The sequence below is a fragment of the Linepithema humile genome, chromosome 4 (genome assembly GCF_040581485.1).
Source record: "Linepithema humile isolate Giens D197 chromosome 4, Lhum_UNIL_v1.0, whole genome shotgun sequence".
NCBI classification, from domain to species: Eukaryota; Metazoa; Arthropoda; class Insecta; order Hymenoptera; family Formicidae; genus Linepithema; species Linepithema humile.
This window is the reverse complement of record NC_090131.1, coordinates 24,525,600-24,542,553: the sequence shown is the minus strand read 5'-3', so window position 1 is coordinate 24,542,553 and position 16,954 is coordinate 24,525,600. Positions and strand designations below refer to the sequence as shown.

At 33.7% G+C, this 16,954-nt stretch overlaps 1 protein-coding gene and 1 long non-coding RNA gene across 5 annotated transcripts in view; both read left to right on the top strand.

Moving 5' to 3' along the window:
* Positions 1 to 16,954, top strand: part of snu (snustorr) — a 49,905-nt gene that overhangs the window by 19,018 nt on the left and 13,933 nt on the right. The window contains exons 1-6 of one of the 4 annotated variants that reach the window (XM_067354417.1): positions 10,360 to 10,442; positions 10,834 to 10,952; positions 11,343 to 11,433; positions 11,840 to 11,929; positions 12,156 to 12,257; positions 16,625 to 16,864. In XM_067354417.1, the coding sequence (XP_067210518.1) occupies positions 11,360 to 11,433; positions 11,840 to 11,929; positions 12,156 to 12,257; positions 16,625 to 16,864 (506 nt within the window). In that variant the 5' untranslated portion in view covers positions 10,360 to 10,442; positions 10,834 to 10,952; positions 11,343 to 11,359. Of the gene's footprint in view, positions 1 to 263; positions 641 to 10,359; positions 10,443 to 10,833; positions 10,953 to 11,342; positions 11,434 to 11,839; positions 11,930 to 12,155; positions 12,258 to 16,624; positions 16,865 to 16,954 lie in introns of those variants that run through there. The other 3 variants (XM_067354416.1, XM_067354418.1, XM_012367429.2) reach the window with 3 other exon arrangements.
* LOC136999764 (uncharacterized) lies at positions 10,147 to 10,442 on the top strand. Its single transcript, XR_010890082.1, has 2 exons — positions 10,147 to 10,233; positions 10,327 to 10,442. It is a non-coding gene; the product is annotated as an uncharacterized lncRNA (long non-coding RNA).

Sequence of the window (16,954 nt, the reverse complement as noted above, 5' to 3'; positions counted from 1 at the left end):
CTGGAAATTCCAAGAAAATCGGAAGTCAGGAGAAAAAATCGGCGCCGAAAGCGTTGTCGACGAGAAGCCGATGAAGTTGCGGGCACAGGCGAAGAGGGAGGCGCGGTATGTGGCGAAACCCTAGGGAGCAACAGGTGGAGGGAAGGTGATGAGGAGTGCTCACCGTGGAGGGAAAGCGTTCGTTAAAGAGAGAGACGACTGGGGAAGTCTATCAGGAGAGAAGTGTAAGTGCGACGGCGCTACCGAGTGTCGCGGTAGGCCCCGTTCGTTCAATTCTCAGTCTCGCGTCAGGACTCGAAAGTTGCGGAGGAGTACGGTACCGTTCGATCGACTGACCGCTCTTCTGTCTCGCGATCAATCGACTAGCTCTTCGAACAGCAAAGTTTCCGGCTCTTCCTCTCGTGGTGCTTAGTGTTGAACAGAGTGTCAGAGTGTGTCAGAGTGTGTCAGAGAAAAATACTATCAACTGATAAATACACCCCGATGCTGTCGGTCGTCGCATACTCTTCTCATCTACGTCCCTCAACACCGGTTTCCGGTCAGAATTACACGTGAACTTTGAACGGAACCTCTCGACGAGGACAGGAAAAATCTCGGAATTTCGTGCTACACCGGTGCTTACACCGCGGAGCTGCGAAAGGTACGCTTCGGGGTGCAAAGCTTATTGCTTCAGCAAGTCTCATAGAATATAAAAAATAAAAACATTTTTTAATGAAAAATTTTGATTTTTTAATCATTTTTGACTAAAACATTATGGAAATAATTTATAAAAATATTGACAAGATTGTCATGCGCTTTGAAATTGAGAGAATATTAATATTCTGAATAATATTGTGAATTATTATTCAGTAATTAATGATTATGAACACAATTATTCTTTTAGTGATATGTACTATATTCCTCAGTAACTAAAATATTTTATAGCTAAAATGTTTTATAAGTTGTTTATTTGTAACCGAGAAACTAGAGGTTATTTTCTGATTTAATCAGGAAGATATTTTTAACTTGAAAGATTAAAGAATTGGACAAAGAGAACTGGTTATCATGACATTTTGAATATTACAAACAAGGCGTGACTAACTTTTTATGCAAAAGGCTCATGTTAAATTCATTAATTTATTACTAATAAATCAATCGTACATCTATTAAAAGAAGAATCGATAAAATATTTGGCTTTGTGCAAAAAAACTTCTAATTAGGATGAGATGCATAATAGGCACATTTAGCCGAACAAGCAACTTGCTGGTTCGCTCGCAACTACGCAGGTAACGAAAATAAAGTCAATACTTTTTGCAAATCTTTACTTCCTAGAAACTCAAATCTTCTTAAACAATGTCCATTACTTAAACAATTAATCCATTATGTCTGCCAACATATGTGTTTATCCTGTCTTTGAGAAAACCCCTAAAACGCCGACGAATCTCCATAAAAAAATGATGGATCGAAAGTCGCTAAGTATCATAATTTTAAAAAAATTGCTAATAAAAAAAGAGACACGCTCGGCTGCGCTCCTGTCAATTTTTATGCTTCATGGAAACCGACGAAATTTTCTTGACTCCGTAACACACATATTCTGAGTTTATTGTTCAAATTACTCCGAGTGAAATTTTCTTCAAATTGACAAAACTTTTTCGCACGCGAGAAAGTGGTTTGAATCTTTCAATCCGACGGTGATCAATTTTGAGCTCACAATAATGAAATAGAAACTTTAGAAATTGCAGAGAATACAGAGAGAAAATAGAAAGAAAATAATTCTATTAATCTTTTTGTTTTTGAACATTTGAAGAATTTGTACATTTTGTATTTAGAGTGTCCATTCTCACCTCGAATTTTGTACGCTAAAAACTGCACATTACATCATTATTGAGAAATGCATCATTATTGATTTTTAGATTCTCATGACAATAAAATGTTAATTTTCACATTCTGGACATCGCAGAATGTTGGCTCGCTTTCGATCTCAGTTGAATTTTTATTGGACTGTGAGATTTTGAATTCCAAAAGGAGCATCCTGATATCACAGCTATCTGCCCATGCGCATATACATACAATGCGATTGTCGCGGAGACGCGCGGAATATTCACACCGTGTCAACCTCACGTAATAGAAGAAACGGGAGTCGCGTTCTGATGATACCGGAACACACATCGCAGTGAAATCGAACGTCATGAGGCAGACGACCGCCTTCGAGCACATCTTCACACGCGCGTCAACATTTCCTATCTCTCGTTTCTCAGAATACCAACTTCCTAATATCTGCGCAAAGAGCTTTTCTCCGCCGTGCAGATTGCCTTCTGGCATTAATATTTTCTATAAAACTACGATTTCCGTAAAGCTGCATAAAAGACAGCGCATCTGAGAATCTCAAAAGCCATTTAGATCCTCGACGCAAAAGTTAGCTGCTTGAATCTTTGACATCTTGAATCTTTTTGTATCAAAAAAAAAATTCTAAATTCTCTTTCTTCTACAAAATTTTTTTGAGAATATAATATATATTGTTTTTTTATTTTTTAATTTGACTTATTTAACATATTTGATTTTAGAGAGCAAGAATACAAGTAAGAAATTCATATTTAGAATTTATATTAAATAATAATTGTTGAATTTATATGAAACAATAATTGTTCATAAATTTAATCAATTATTTGATATTTAATATTCTCACGATTATAAATCTTTGGAGAATCTAAATTGCAATTCTTCTTGAGCGCACCGACATGCGTTTTAATCATCATAAAATTTTCAACGGATTAATTAATCGTTCTCGATATACGGAAATGGACGAGCGCATAACACGAGAGTGTAATGTATAATGCCGTACAACGTCGTAAAGTCTCACGACAATATCGAGCCGCGATGTGAAAGACCGAGAGAAGTACACTTTCTAGACAGCAGAAGGAAAATGCAAGTTAAATGCGCCCGCGGCAAAAGTATTGTTTCGTCTCTCGCGATGCGACTCCGTAAGGTCACAAATAACAGTCGTGTCATAACTTTCATCTCTAATGCTTTCCACGGAACTCATTATAGTTAGTATACAGCAAGTTTCAAATCGCATTTATATCGTAGCACATTTTTCCATTGACATGAAATAATTCTAAGTAGAAAAAGTTCTATTATAAAAGAATAAAGCATACTTATGTAACACTAATACACATAACGCGTTAGAGAAATTATATAAATTATGTCAGACTAATTAAAATAATAGCAGCAACAATAAAAAATGAGAATACAATTCCGTCATCCCTCGATAAATTGCGCAGGTAACGTAATGGTAACGTCACTTATGCAATAACGAGAGCGGTTGAAAAATTGTGTTCTAATTCGCCACGCTCGGGCTTGTAGAAGCGCGCTTATGAAACGACCGAGAGATTAATTCGCGGGCGTTAATTCGCACGAAACCGTGCGGATGAACGCACGATGGCACATCGCATGAAAATACCAACAGAACGATCGCGCGTTCGCACGCTTTCTCGCAAAAAACCCGAAGATTGCCCAATTCTCCTTCGCTTCCTCGTTGCGCATGATGACTGCGATTTTCTGCGCGTACTTCTCTATTTATCCGTGGGATCTAAGAATCTTGTTTGCAACGATTTCGCATATGAGATATGAGCGAAAGACCGGAACACGAAAAGTCGTGTAATTTTCCCTTTAAGTATCGAGTTGTTATTATTGAAACTATTTATTTCTCCAAAGAAAATCTGAATTTTTTCACTTATAAGATTTGTTTTAAAATTTTGACATATCTTAAATTATATTCTATTTATTCGATATATTATCTTACTATGTGAATCACATGTGCATTACAATATGTGAATCACAATTACATTGTATAATATGAATCACACTTTTGAACTACATATATAATCAGGGGAATTAAATAAGCAAGATCATACGAAGGATTTACCAGCAGCTCTTGGAAATCCCTATCTGCCATAATATTAAATGCAGCTGCTCGCTTTATGACGTCACTGGAAAACCCTTCGATTCACTTCAATGAGTGTCTTTGCTGACATATAAAAAGCTAAGATTGTTAACAAATTTTAAATGATTTTTTACCAAGTTTTAATTAGTGATAACATATTGATGATGAATCGCAATAGTCCGTGAATTGATAATCATTTACACGTCGATCTGTCAGAATTATACTGCGTATCTCGCTCGCCAATATATTCTATAACGATTTAATTGCTTTCTGATTAACATTGCAGATTATTGTAATAATTATATCTTATTGATAATAATTATATAATTATTTTAATATAAGATATAATTATAAGATATAAGATATAATTATTACCAATAAGAAGTCAGTTATATTTCTTTAATCTTTTCTTTAATAAACATCAGCAATTGCTTTTAACAGTGCAGAAAACTGCATTAAACAGAAATTAATCCAAATTTACCACTGTAACACAATTGATACATAAATTTTTTATATATTTAATTAGATTATTTAATAAAATAATGATTAGATTATGAACAATATAATGAATCGACGGTATTTTTTTTTTTTTAATTGCTCTATTTATAATATTTAGTAGGATTAATTTACTTTTTAATTCAAATAATAGTGCAAAACAATAATAATCATATCAAACTTCTATTTACATAAAAACATGCTTAAGATAATTTTTTTTCTCTCTCTCTCTTTCTCTCTCATGCTGCAAGTCATAATGTTAATAAAAGAAATTTGAACTTGTTTTCTTTTTTTGCATTACTATATAATTTAAATCTTCAAAAAAAAAGGAATATTCGTAATCGTACAGATTGTGCATTCCGAGAAATACATCTATCTATTAATTGTACTGTTCATTTTACAAGATTTTATTTGTTTGCGACATTGATTGCCGTAACGATTACCATCCACCACGAAAGAATCAAACGATATTTGAACAAAAGCGTGTGAATCTCGAAAAAACAGCACAGTTTAAAGTACAAAATCAGAGTATTTACATGTCTGCAAATGTAACTGGAGGCGATCCACGTGATTTTTCATAACCCAAAGAGGTTACGGAACAACGTGATTGAAATCATCGAGGAGAAGAAAAAGTCGCGTAAAAAAGGAGCTCGTAATGTATATTGTTGTTACGAACATTGCAAAAATAGATGCATGTTATGCAACGAAAATCGACAACTTGATTATTGAGACTCGATCTCTTCAAGAATGTCTTTATTCAAGTTGAATGAAGTATCGATACTTTGCTTGTACAGTTGTTCGACGTAGTTTATCAAAAGCTTTGATGATTTTATTTATTTGGCATAGATTTAAATGTTGAAATATTCGGTACTTTCTCAAAAATATTGATGCCTAAATAAAATAAACTTTGATTTTTATTTAATTAAAATAATATAACTTAATATTGCTTGATAAATATTAATAAGCATCGATATTTTTTGTGCAGTGATAATTGAGAGAAAAAAACTCTTTGTCAGCATAATTAATTAAACATTAAAGCAAATTATCTACTTTAATAGCATAACATCAAGAAATACTACGTAATTTTCGCTGATCTTGAAGTATTATAAGCATTCGCGATGATCAATCAATCACAGAAGATAATTGCAAACGTAAACGATGTCTACGACTTTTCGATTCGCATTGCGCAAGGGAGCCGTCGTCGCGTAAGCCGACCCCAAAGAAATGACAACGGAATCGCGACAAAAGATCGCTCCGTCGCGATTACGAGACGAGACATAGAAACAAACGGCAGGACGAAGAAATCGACCCAGCGAAGGTCGCAGTCATCGCGCGACGCTTGTCATTTCAGTCACGTTTAAAAATCGCGCGATGCGATATCGCGAGCAGAAGCGCGTCGTCGTGTTGGGAAATGTGCCAAGGTCGGTCACGGGTGTCGATTTTAAAGCGAAAGTGGTGCAACGACGTCTTGGAAATGCGCTTGCGGTTCCGCGGCGGGCACGGGCGTTCACTAAACTACGAGGTCTGATTCCGTCACTGGCAAAACCAATAACGCTGTGTACACGGTACTTACGTAAGCTCGTAAAGCACGCGCGTATGTAACGCATAAACATACCGTAATAAGAAGGCATACCAGCGAAATTATCATTCCAAAAGAAACTTCATAAATGTTTATGGGCTTATGGACGGGTGTTGCTTGAACGATTCGCAATGTCGGAGAAACATTGTTAACTTTTTTGGCAGCTGTGTCACATATTTACACTTATTATATATTTAAATTTATATTACATTTATCTATCTCTAATTATTCTATTCTGATAATATACTTTCTATTACAGTTAAGACGTCAACTTTACGAAACAATTTTGTTAACAAAAAATCATTCCCGCTGCCGGAAGTTGTGAAATTTACGCGCGTGTTTCCGTAATTTCCTCCTTTTGACGTCACTAAGTTTAAGATGACTGACGTGGGCATCGCGAGCGCGTATCATTCCACGCCCATAAAATTTCACCCGAATTGAATTTAGGTCGGCGGTATTTCCTCCTGAAATACCTTTCCATTTACACGAAAGCGATTACATGGTTCGTCGAATAAGCAACTCTCTCGTTGAAAAAATAACGTTGTTACGTTATAATTATATAAGCATCGCGAGTACGTACGTCTCAAAGTTATAAAATCGCTGAAACAGATAACGCATGGCTCGCGTATCATCAATTGTTTGCACGATGAAGGTTGCAAGAAATGAATATTAATTATACAATAATTGCTTACACAAGCGTTACAGATCTTTTATAACGTTATGTATCATCGGAATATCAATTCTGTATATAAAACTCAGACAGTTTATTAAGTGGATGGACATTTAAGAACTCGATGAAGATGTTATAGGTGACATATTATCTGCTAATCGCAGCTACAATACTATCTAATGCATTAATCCACGGCAAAATATGAAGTTTCTCTTGTTAGGAAGAATCTGAATAATACTTCCTGGCTATTGTTTATACAAAAAACAAATAAATAATTAAACATATTAATTATAATGCAATCATTTTTTGTTTTTTTTTTTGTTTGTCTTTATATCCTGACAAACAATAAAAGTATTAATATTGTGTTAAAAATATTATTCAAAAAAATTTTATAAAAAAGTAATAAGCTTAAAAAACTCCTCATTACTAATTCCATTAACCTTCTTCAGGTCGTTAATTAGGAGTTAAATGTACTAACTAAATGTAGATGAAACAATGTGATATAAAGAACGATCGTTTCGCTTCCATTGTTTCATATTTGAAGGACATTTTCTTTATATAATTTGGTGTTTAATTTTTTTTATATAATTCTACATAATTCTAACAAAAGCTATGCTGATTTTACTAATGCTATGCTTACTAGCCAGTGTGTGTGTCGTAATCGATCGTGAAACGAGCATCGATCGTCAATGTTGCAAAATTTTTGGGCACGATTGGAATCGCATATCTGTTGAAAATCTCTCAAGGTTTTTTTTGTATGACCAAGGGCATAATTAAAAGCATCGCACGTGCCGTCAAACATCAAACGTCACGAAATTGCTGATGCACATACTCGCGCGGTAAAACATCTCTTAAGTGTAATAAAAAATTGTTAAAGTTAAATCAGTTCGTGTATAAATGCGCATTAATTATGCACCAACGTGCAATAACAAAATAAATAGACTTTGCCGTTTTTAATTTTACGATCTTTTTTAATTGTACGATGAAAGATATTGAAAAAAAGCGTGGAAATAGACGAGTCAATTAACAAATGAATTTTTGCTGAAATTAGATGTGCGTTTATATTGGAAAAGTTGAGCGAGATGGATTAAATATATGATCCTTCCATTTACAAATTACGTCTAAAAACAGTGAAATATGGCAAGTGCGCCTGTGACACGTGCGTCATCTAACGCGTTCGAAGTAATTGCGCTTTAATTAAATGCCGTCCCAGCGCGACAGACTTTAATTACGTTCGTTTTCGCAAAAACGTTTCAAAGTCGAATTGCGCGCTCATTCTGTCGCTTGATTAAACGCCACATTATAATTCGTGAGATTTCCAATCTAAATGTAAAAAGGTAGATAAAAAGATAGATTTTTTAAAATATGTTTTACACAGATTATTATTAATAAAGTGTGTGATTTCACATTTCCATATTTTGTGCTAACGTATTATATCACTCATTTATTTAATTATGCAAATAAGATATTATTATACTTAAGGGTTTTTCTGAAGTCTCGGCTGACTTAGAAAAAAAAGATGAGATACTGTTGAAGAAAACAAGCGTGGACTATTTTTTGCGCCTAAGGAATAAAATAAAATATGGAAAGCAGGGATGAATCACATTCGTGTTTCGACTATGGCCCAGAAAACAAGGAGGCTGCTGTTTCCACACGCGTCCTTGCCTCAAATGTCGCATTGTGCAACATCTGCACTCCGATTTTTGAATACTAAGCGTCATTTCGCTTTCACGCAGACATTTTCATTGACATTAGTGAATGCGTACTACATGTTAGCAAATATCAACGTCAGCGAAATAGATCTTCGCGAACGTAACAGCACGCTAACAAATTGCGAATCCTTCACTACTTGATACGAAGACGTCAATCGGATATACATAGATATTACACGGATATTTTACACAAGATGAATTAATATACGGTTTTTAATTAATTTTTTTATTATAATATCCTCGTAATTTTATTCGGAATTTTTTTTAATTCAGCCAAGCGTAAAATAAATCATATAAAAATTCTACATTTTACCATTTTCTAATCTCTACTTCGTAAAATTTACATACGCGCCTCTTCATCGATTATTGTATACGCTCAACATCTGTTTCCGCCGCTAAATCTATTTTCCCGGCGGATGAAAATTATCTGCACGACGAATTGAAAATCCCGTTTCAGCCACGAGCAATTAACGATCCCCGCGAATCAGAGGCATCCCCAAGGCGTTCGACTTTGCAAGGAATGCAAGGTAACTGCAAATTTCCAGTAAACTAGATTCTAAGCGAGATGAGCGTATACTCGTTTGAACTCCTTTTATCTGCTGCAGCCTTCTCATTATCGTAATCACTTTGAACGCCGTTCGTTTCCGATGCACAGATTATTTTGCTTAAAATCTTGCCAGTTTGTTAACACAGATTATTATTAATTTGTTAAGCATTTATGAACAGTAAGTAGCAAGAGTTAAATTCCTGAAGCTTACGGACGGCTATTAATCATTTATCAAATCTTCACTGAAATGAAATAAGAAATTATTTCAAAAATAACAAAAAGACTATCGTAAGCAATGTCCAATAAGTATCACGACCGTCGGGGGGGGATATAATTCCGCTAAATGAGGACGACTAAAGCTTGTGTTCTTAACGTCACGTTTGCGTAATCGATATCTACAACTGTCGTACGAGTTTCAGTGTCATTTTGCGAACGGTAAATCGCGTATCTACCTCTCGTCATTCATACGTCAGGCGGCGTTCTGCGGGCGGATTTAACGCGATTACGACGTAATTACGACGTTGCGATCGTACGGCAATAAATCATAGCGATAATGATATGCGACACGGCATCCGCATGTCACAGTGGAATCAACCGCACTAAGGGATGTGGCTGATTTGCAATTAATCAAGCCGCGAAGTTGCGGCTATCGCGGATTAGTTTATAACACGGTTTACGCTAAATGGTAGCGTCTCCTCGTCTTGTAACAGACAATTTCTGTGACGAATGTGAGAATTATGCTCGCGCCGAGCGATACACGCAGTACATATTCCTCGCCTTGCAGTGAAGTGCGTACGAGCGTCTTTGACATGATTGAAGACTGCGCTTTACATGCAACCGGCAACCGATTGAAATTATTCTATTGATCCTTGGCTGATTAGAGAACAACCTTTGCACGTTTGTTCGTCGAAATGTTTATTTATTGCGCAATTTTTTTTACCGCAAAGATTTGTGCGTGATTATACTCTGAATCAGTGCAATTCGCAACCGTGAACAAATTTTTCCAGAAGACATAAATAAATATTAATTTTTCATGAAAAGATTGTAAAATTAATTAGAAAAAATTATGCCACTTGTCAATAATATTTTATCTAAAATATTTTACTCTTTGCACTTTGAAATATCACTAACAATTATTATTTATTTGTGTGTGATCTACAGGAGCAAACAAATCTATGATCAATTGATAAATAATACCATTTGATTGATAGTAAAAATATTTCCTCGATGATTGATGCAAAGAAGGAAATATTTCATCGCTTCAAAATAAGATAAATCGAGACATTCTGATTATTACGCAAATTATATGTAAATATCATTTAAACGTATATAGTGAGAAGATTTTTAATATATTTTATCGCAATCTTTTATAAATAAAACTAACAAGAACATAATTTATAGTAAAAAAATCACAATCTTTTTTGCGATTATTTGTCGAAGGATTATCGGATGAATAAGTGGTTTACGCGACCGTGACCATATCGCCTTAAGCTCATGCAGTATTAACGACACCAACGGTGAACTCCCGACGCAAATACTACACAAGAATCTCATCTACACTATCTTGTCAACCTTCGCTGTCGCCTCGGCATGGCAATTCACATGACCGATCAAGTTTAGTCAGGAATCACGTTACAATTCGATCATAGTACATATTTATTCAAGTGGATACAATGCGCAATTGTTTTCTAAACGTCTTTTTATGCTTCTGCCGAATGGACCGCGCAATGATGAATTAATCAATGTTTTTCGTGCATCGCGAATTGTAATAATTCACAATAGCATTTGACTTTTTATAACAGGTGTAAAAGAAACGTAATTAAAGAATATTAATTCTCTAGCGTAAATACAGCAAAATGTATGAACTAAAATTATAGATTAAAAAATTCAAGTAATTTCTTATTCTAGAAAAATTCTGTGTCTACCGAGTTAACTATTTTGTAAACTTTATGATTAATTCAAACAACAAATACCAATGCTCTGATCGATAACGATTTAAAGTCTAAAGAAGAGTAAACGCAACCTTGGTAAGTTGAGTAATCGATTTACCAAGCACTATGGTTTACTTTACATTCAGGCACGTGGCATTATTCAATGAATAATCATAACCAATAGAGAAACTTATACTTATTCATAGTTTTCTTTCTTTCAACTTTGATTCGTTAGATTACAAATAAGATTTTCAACGTCAAAGAAATGTGCATATTTTTATCCAACAGTAAATGCGAGATAAATAATCTTAAATTCATAGCATTCGTAGCATTTTTGTATGTATTCTTATAATAATAAAAATACAACTGAAACAGAATGGCATAATATTTGCATAATAAAAAAGCTAATTTAAATGCACGCTCACCTTGATTCTAAATTTGATCTTACGGTTTTCGTATATATGAAAATATATTCTTCTCTCGCAGGTTAAATATAATAAATCATGGGGCGCAAACGGGACATAAAATCGTGCCCGCCCACGACCAGATCTAAATTTGCATCACGAATGCACGATAGGTAACAATGATTTTATCGAAACGCATAATCCTAATGTTTTGATCTTCGTATTCCGCTACGATCTTGCATTCGCTAAATGCGTATTAAGCTTCTAAGCTGAGATTTATTCAATAAACGTGAATCTACACGATAAAAAATGTTAACTATCATCAATTAATTTTACAATGATTCTCGTATAAATTAAATAATTTAATCTAGGTCTAAAAAAAATTATTATAATAAAAGTATTATTATACTTTAAATATTTTATTTTTTTTTTTTTTTTTTTTTTTACAAACGAACTGGATAAATTCCAAAGAAATTTAATTATTTATCATGTTTATTAATTCGAAGGTCGGAGGAATACAAAGATTAATTACACAAAGATAATGGTTTGTAACCGCAATGGATACTTTTTTCTTCGCAGTCGCGAGACGATTACGCGACACAAACGACGCAACAAATTGCCGACAATGTTACAATTGCCTGCCATCGAGCTCACACAACGACCTAATCGGTAAAGAATCCTTATTTTGCTCATGATTTTTAGCAATGAATTCAAGTGACAATTCGCTTTTATATACGAAAGATTTTTTAATGATCGTTTCTCAAATAAAAAAAAATTGAAATCATTGTAGTTGACATATTTCGATTGTTTCTCGATTAAAATAAAAGTAATTGCTGATGTAACTTAATAACAAATTCTTTATCTGAGAGGCGTATCGACGCACTAACCATTTTAGGTCAAAAAAAGCTATACGACATGCGGCTCGAGTCGGCGACATACCATCGAACTCCATGCTGGTCACCGAAATTGCATTGCAAGAACAGGCTGATCAGCAAAGGTGTTTTTATACACAATTATTTGTTGCAACCGTCTCTTAATGTAATCACCTTTTAATATTCCGAATGGTCGGATTTCACGCACGCATTAATTATTATTATTAGTGTCGTGTTAATTACGATCAGATCAATTTTTGTGCACCGTGAGAATATCCAAAATTTTGATTCCCAGATTTCGTTCTGATTGTTACAACTGGATTGGCGAGAATCAAAAAGTGCGCCGGCACATTCTTTTTTTTTTTTAAATACACGCTCTGTCGCAACGTAACATTTTACCGCTGCGGCTGCACTTCTTACCAACGCACGCATGCACGCAATCGTGCAAGAAAGTTTGATGCGGGAAAGTTTAATTCAGGATTCTGTTTCTAATTAGATACGCCATGTTATAATATGTGTGTCTAAATATATCTTATATACGTGTGTGTATATTTTAATTCTTCAAGTGTTCAAGTGGTCTTCAATTCTTCAAGTGTTTCTCATATTACACAACACAAAAATTTGCATAACGTAATAAATAAAATTCTATCTTGAATTCTAAAGCAATACTTTATCAAAACTGACCTACTTACTATTATAAAAATAATAAGCATTCGACCAAGTTATTGATATACCAGAAGCATTTTCATCTTTATTATGTTGCTTTTTTGCAATATCAGACATTTTACTGCACATATTGCGCAATGCAATCGCCTGATCCGATCTTTTCCTTTCTTTTTCGTACGCATTCTGAACGTCACATATCGTAAGCCATTTACCGCAATCGAAACCACATCGTAAGAGATTAGCAGAATACTTAAGTATAAAATACGTATCTCGGAAAAGCATTACGCCTATGCATTTACATTTAAAACCGTCATGCTAACAATTTACATATATTTATCTGCAACGCTCACATGCGATAAAAATTGCGACAGAAGTGTTTCTAAGATATTATTACAGGCGAGAAAATGCTGTTATTAAATTGATAAATAAAATCATATTAATTTTATTTCAATTTTATGTGTACATCAAATTACCTGTGCACATTTGATTCAAATTTTACATATTTTTGTTCTCTTCCAGAAATTTAATCCAAAATTTAAATTAATTAAATTATTTCACGTTAATATTAAACGGTTCTATAAAATAGTTTTCGCATAGTTTCTATTTTATCAGCCGCTTTTTTATTAAAAATTTAATTCTTTAGAAATATGTATATCAAGTATAAAAATGCGTTCTTAGAAAGTATAAATTGTATAAATATATAGGCTCGCGTGTTAAATCAATTATATTAAGAATCGGAGCCGGGTGTTTGTCGCTTGTTACAATCTTTTTTATTATTACATAAACATTTCGGTCAATTTTTTGACCATTTTCAATACATCATATGATAATTGTCCAAATATTAAGATAATATGAGGTCAATATTTGCGAAAGCTAGAATTAGAAGTGAGCGTTTACTATGAACGTTCTTAAAAAGATTAGCGACACACACATACACATACACACATATCTAATTATTAAAATAACTTATAACAAAAAATACCTAGTTATGTAAAAATGTGAAACATAGTCAAGAAAACTGCAATTAACATTACAAGTCACAGATTCCTGATAAAGTTAGAAATTGTTACGCATAATTAACGTCAAGTATACATTGGCGTCAGAACGCTGTGTTTCACGTTCTCGGGCTAATTAGTTTTCATATACTTTATTTATTAAGATTGATATATTTCTTTAATTATTCTTAACGAATTGCAAGAAAAGTAATTTGCATTAGTGACAATAATAATAAAAATCATCACTTTCCTTGATTGCAACTATAAATTATTCACAACATACGATCTTGCAATATAAATTAATTATTAATATAATTTGACATAATGCGGATATAATGAATATATAATTATTGATGAAAGGTTAAATTTCCCGCGACATCAGCATCATTAAGGTTCTGTTTTTAGTAGTAGAGTCGCGGAAAGCGATTGCGTCATACAGCTTCTTTTAATTTTATCGTTCTTCCTACGTATAAGTTATCACATGCACTTAAAGTGCATCAAACATTGTATTTACTTTATTTCTTCTAAATACATTGTATTAAGTATACCAAGTAAAAGTGCTTTTTGTTCTACGAATATTATTCTCTCTCGTTAATACTTATTCACAACAATTATCTATAAAATAGAAATTTCTTATACTTTATTTAATCGATATAGAATTATTGAAAATTCATAATAACAATTAAAGTTGATCATTCAACACAATTGCACGGAATATTAATAATAAATTCTAATATATATTTCTTTTCATTCATCTTAAATTGACATTAATTGTTAATATTTAAAATTCTAATATATGTATATATTTCTTTCCAGTCATTTTAAATTGACATTAATTGTGAATATTTAAAATTAAGTATTTATCATCATCATTTATTACGACATAATGTTATTTTATGTAACATGCAGACAATATGAAATTTCTCGCATGCAATTGCGGATTAGCATACGCATTTACCGCGATTTCCCTAGACTCGCGATACAGTTTTTGCACAGTTCGAGGTAACACACATGCCAACGGCTATAACTCAGAATGATTACACATGTTGCATTATTGCTAAATCATTCCCCTTCACGTGAATAATGCGTGGTTTATAACTCAATAAAAGCATGCGTGAAAACTCAGAAAAAGGGGGTTTTGCAACGAGGAATTTCTTAAGGCCACAATATATTATACGTGTCTGTAAATCACGTAACCAATTGTTTTTGTTTTTTCTGTAATAAGATTTTGTTGTTTTTTATATATTATAATAAATATATAATTATCTATAAACTAGAAATGATAATAATTATATTTTAATCAGTGATTTAGAATTCGTTGGCTTGCATATCGCATTAGTTATGCATTTCTGTCTCTTGATCTTTTTTATCTGAGATATGTTCGAAAGTTTCTTTGATTAATCTAGAGATAACGATATATATTCATTATATAGATGATTACTCGATAATCGATTGCTTGAATTAATTCAACCATTTAAGATTGCGCAATAAGTAACGATAGCAAAATTGCACTAATACTATATCCAGTTTTGATAGATAATCGTGTCTATTAAAAAGAATAAAATCCTGTCGACGTCTCAACAACAAGAAAACATTTTCCTAGACAAACATAATTAATAAACGAATATGGGAGTCCGCATATTTTATCAATGACAATTATAATCAATTTGGAGCGAATTGAATCACAAATACATACAATAGAAAGGAATGAATCACAAGTAATTAAAATTATGAATTAGCTTGTTCCTAGAAAATAATCATTTATTAATCATCCATTTAAGAAGAACAATAAATTTAAAAATTTATAATTAATTTACATACAACAAATATAATTTTATAATATATTACTATAATCTTTTAGTTGTAATAATTTTTTAGAGACGGAGATGCAGATTAAATTTTTGTATCTCTAGAGATACACTTGCTCCAATGTACATGAGACTTGCGTTCTATCGCGATTTAGCTATGAAAATCGGAAGACGTAATGTTCATATTCTCGCGAAAGCTTAGCTGGAGAAAGGGAAATCGCGAAGTAGATCACCGAAATTACGAGCGAAATAGAAGTGGAAGAATTTACGCTCGCTCGACTTACGCGCGCATGCCACATTGCAACCGCTGAACTCAATGTCTGTGAGCATTATGTATTCTGCATCTAATGCATCTGTGCATCTGTGCAGACGTGTACACATGTTCACATGTTTACTTGTATTACACACTAATGACACACATGAGCGAGCGTCGACGTATTGCCCAATGAATTGCCACGCGCGCGTCAGCAAAAAGAAAGCCACACGCCTGTGTGTTGCACAACTCGTTCTTTCTATACGCACACAACGCCGCGCAATCTGCACCAGAGACTTACAGAATCGTTTTTTGTCAAGTGCAATATGCGGTAATTCCGCAGACGCGCAATTGCGCGCTTTTTAGGGTCTCCGTACCGAGGCAATGTGCCGATGTACTGCAATTTTCTTTATTTTAATAAAATTTTAGAAAACAATTTTACATTTTAGAGACTTACTTCAAAAATTTATACTTCACAAACTCAGAAATTTATAATAAAATAATTAAGAATTTTATTTAAGGAACAAAACCAATTCATAATCGATTATTGCAACTATAATACAATTAGCTACTTCGATATTGCAAATTGGTGTTTGCATTATAACTTGCAACGATACACGAGTATCTTACAAGTGCTTTACAAGCGATTGCACATAGAGATCTTTGCCGACCATCGCATCGTACAAAATTGCACAAGATATCGCATGTGATTTGTAACATCCTCCGCGACGTAATTTCGCATTACCGTAATGCTCATTCTTATATTGCAGCGACGGAAGTGCGGGTGCCGAAGATCTCACGAACGTCACGACGATGCAGGGTAACGCAGACAGTAACGTAGACCTGACGGTGACGCCGAGCACCGTCCTGGCGACACCGGGCCTGAACAATCCCACCTGGAATCGTCAGCAAGCGGTCAGCGTCAGGCATGCTTTCAAAATCTACGGCAGCAGCAAGAATCCAAACCATGTCATACAGAATCTCAGTATGACGGTAGCCAAGGGCTCGATGTAAGTATATTCATTATTTTAATTAATTCAGATTCTGCGATAAAATATTGGATTTCGTGTATGAAAAAGAAAATACAAACAAATTTGATC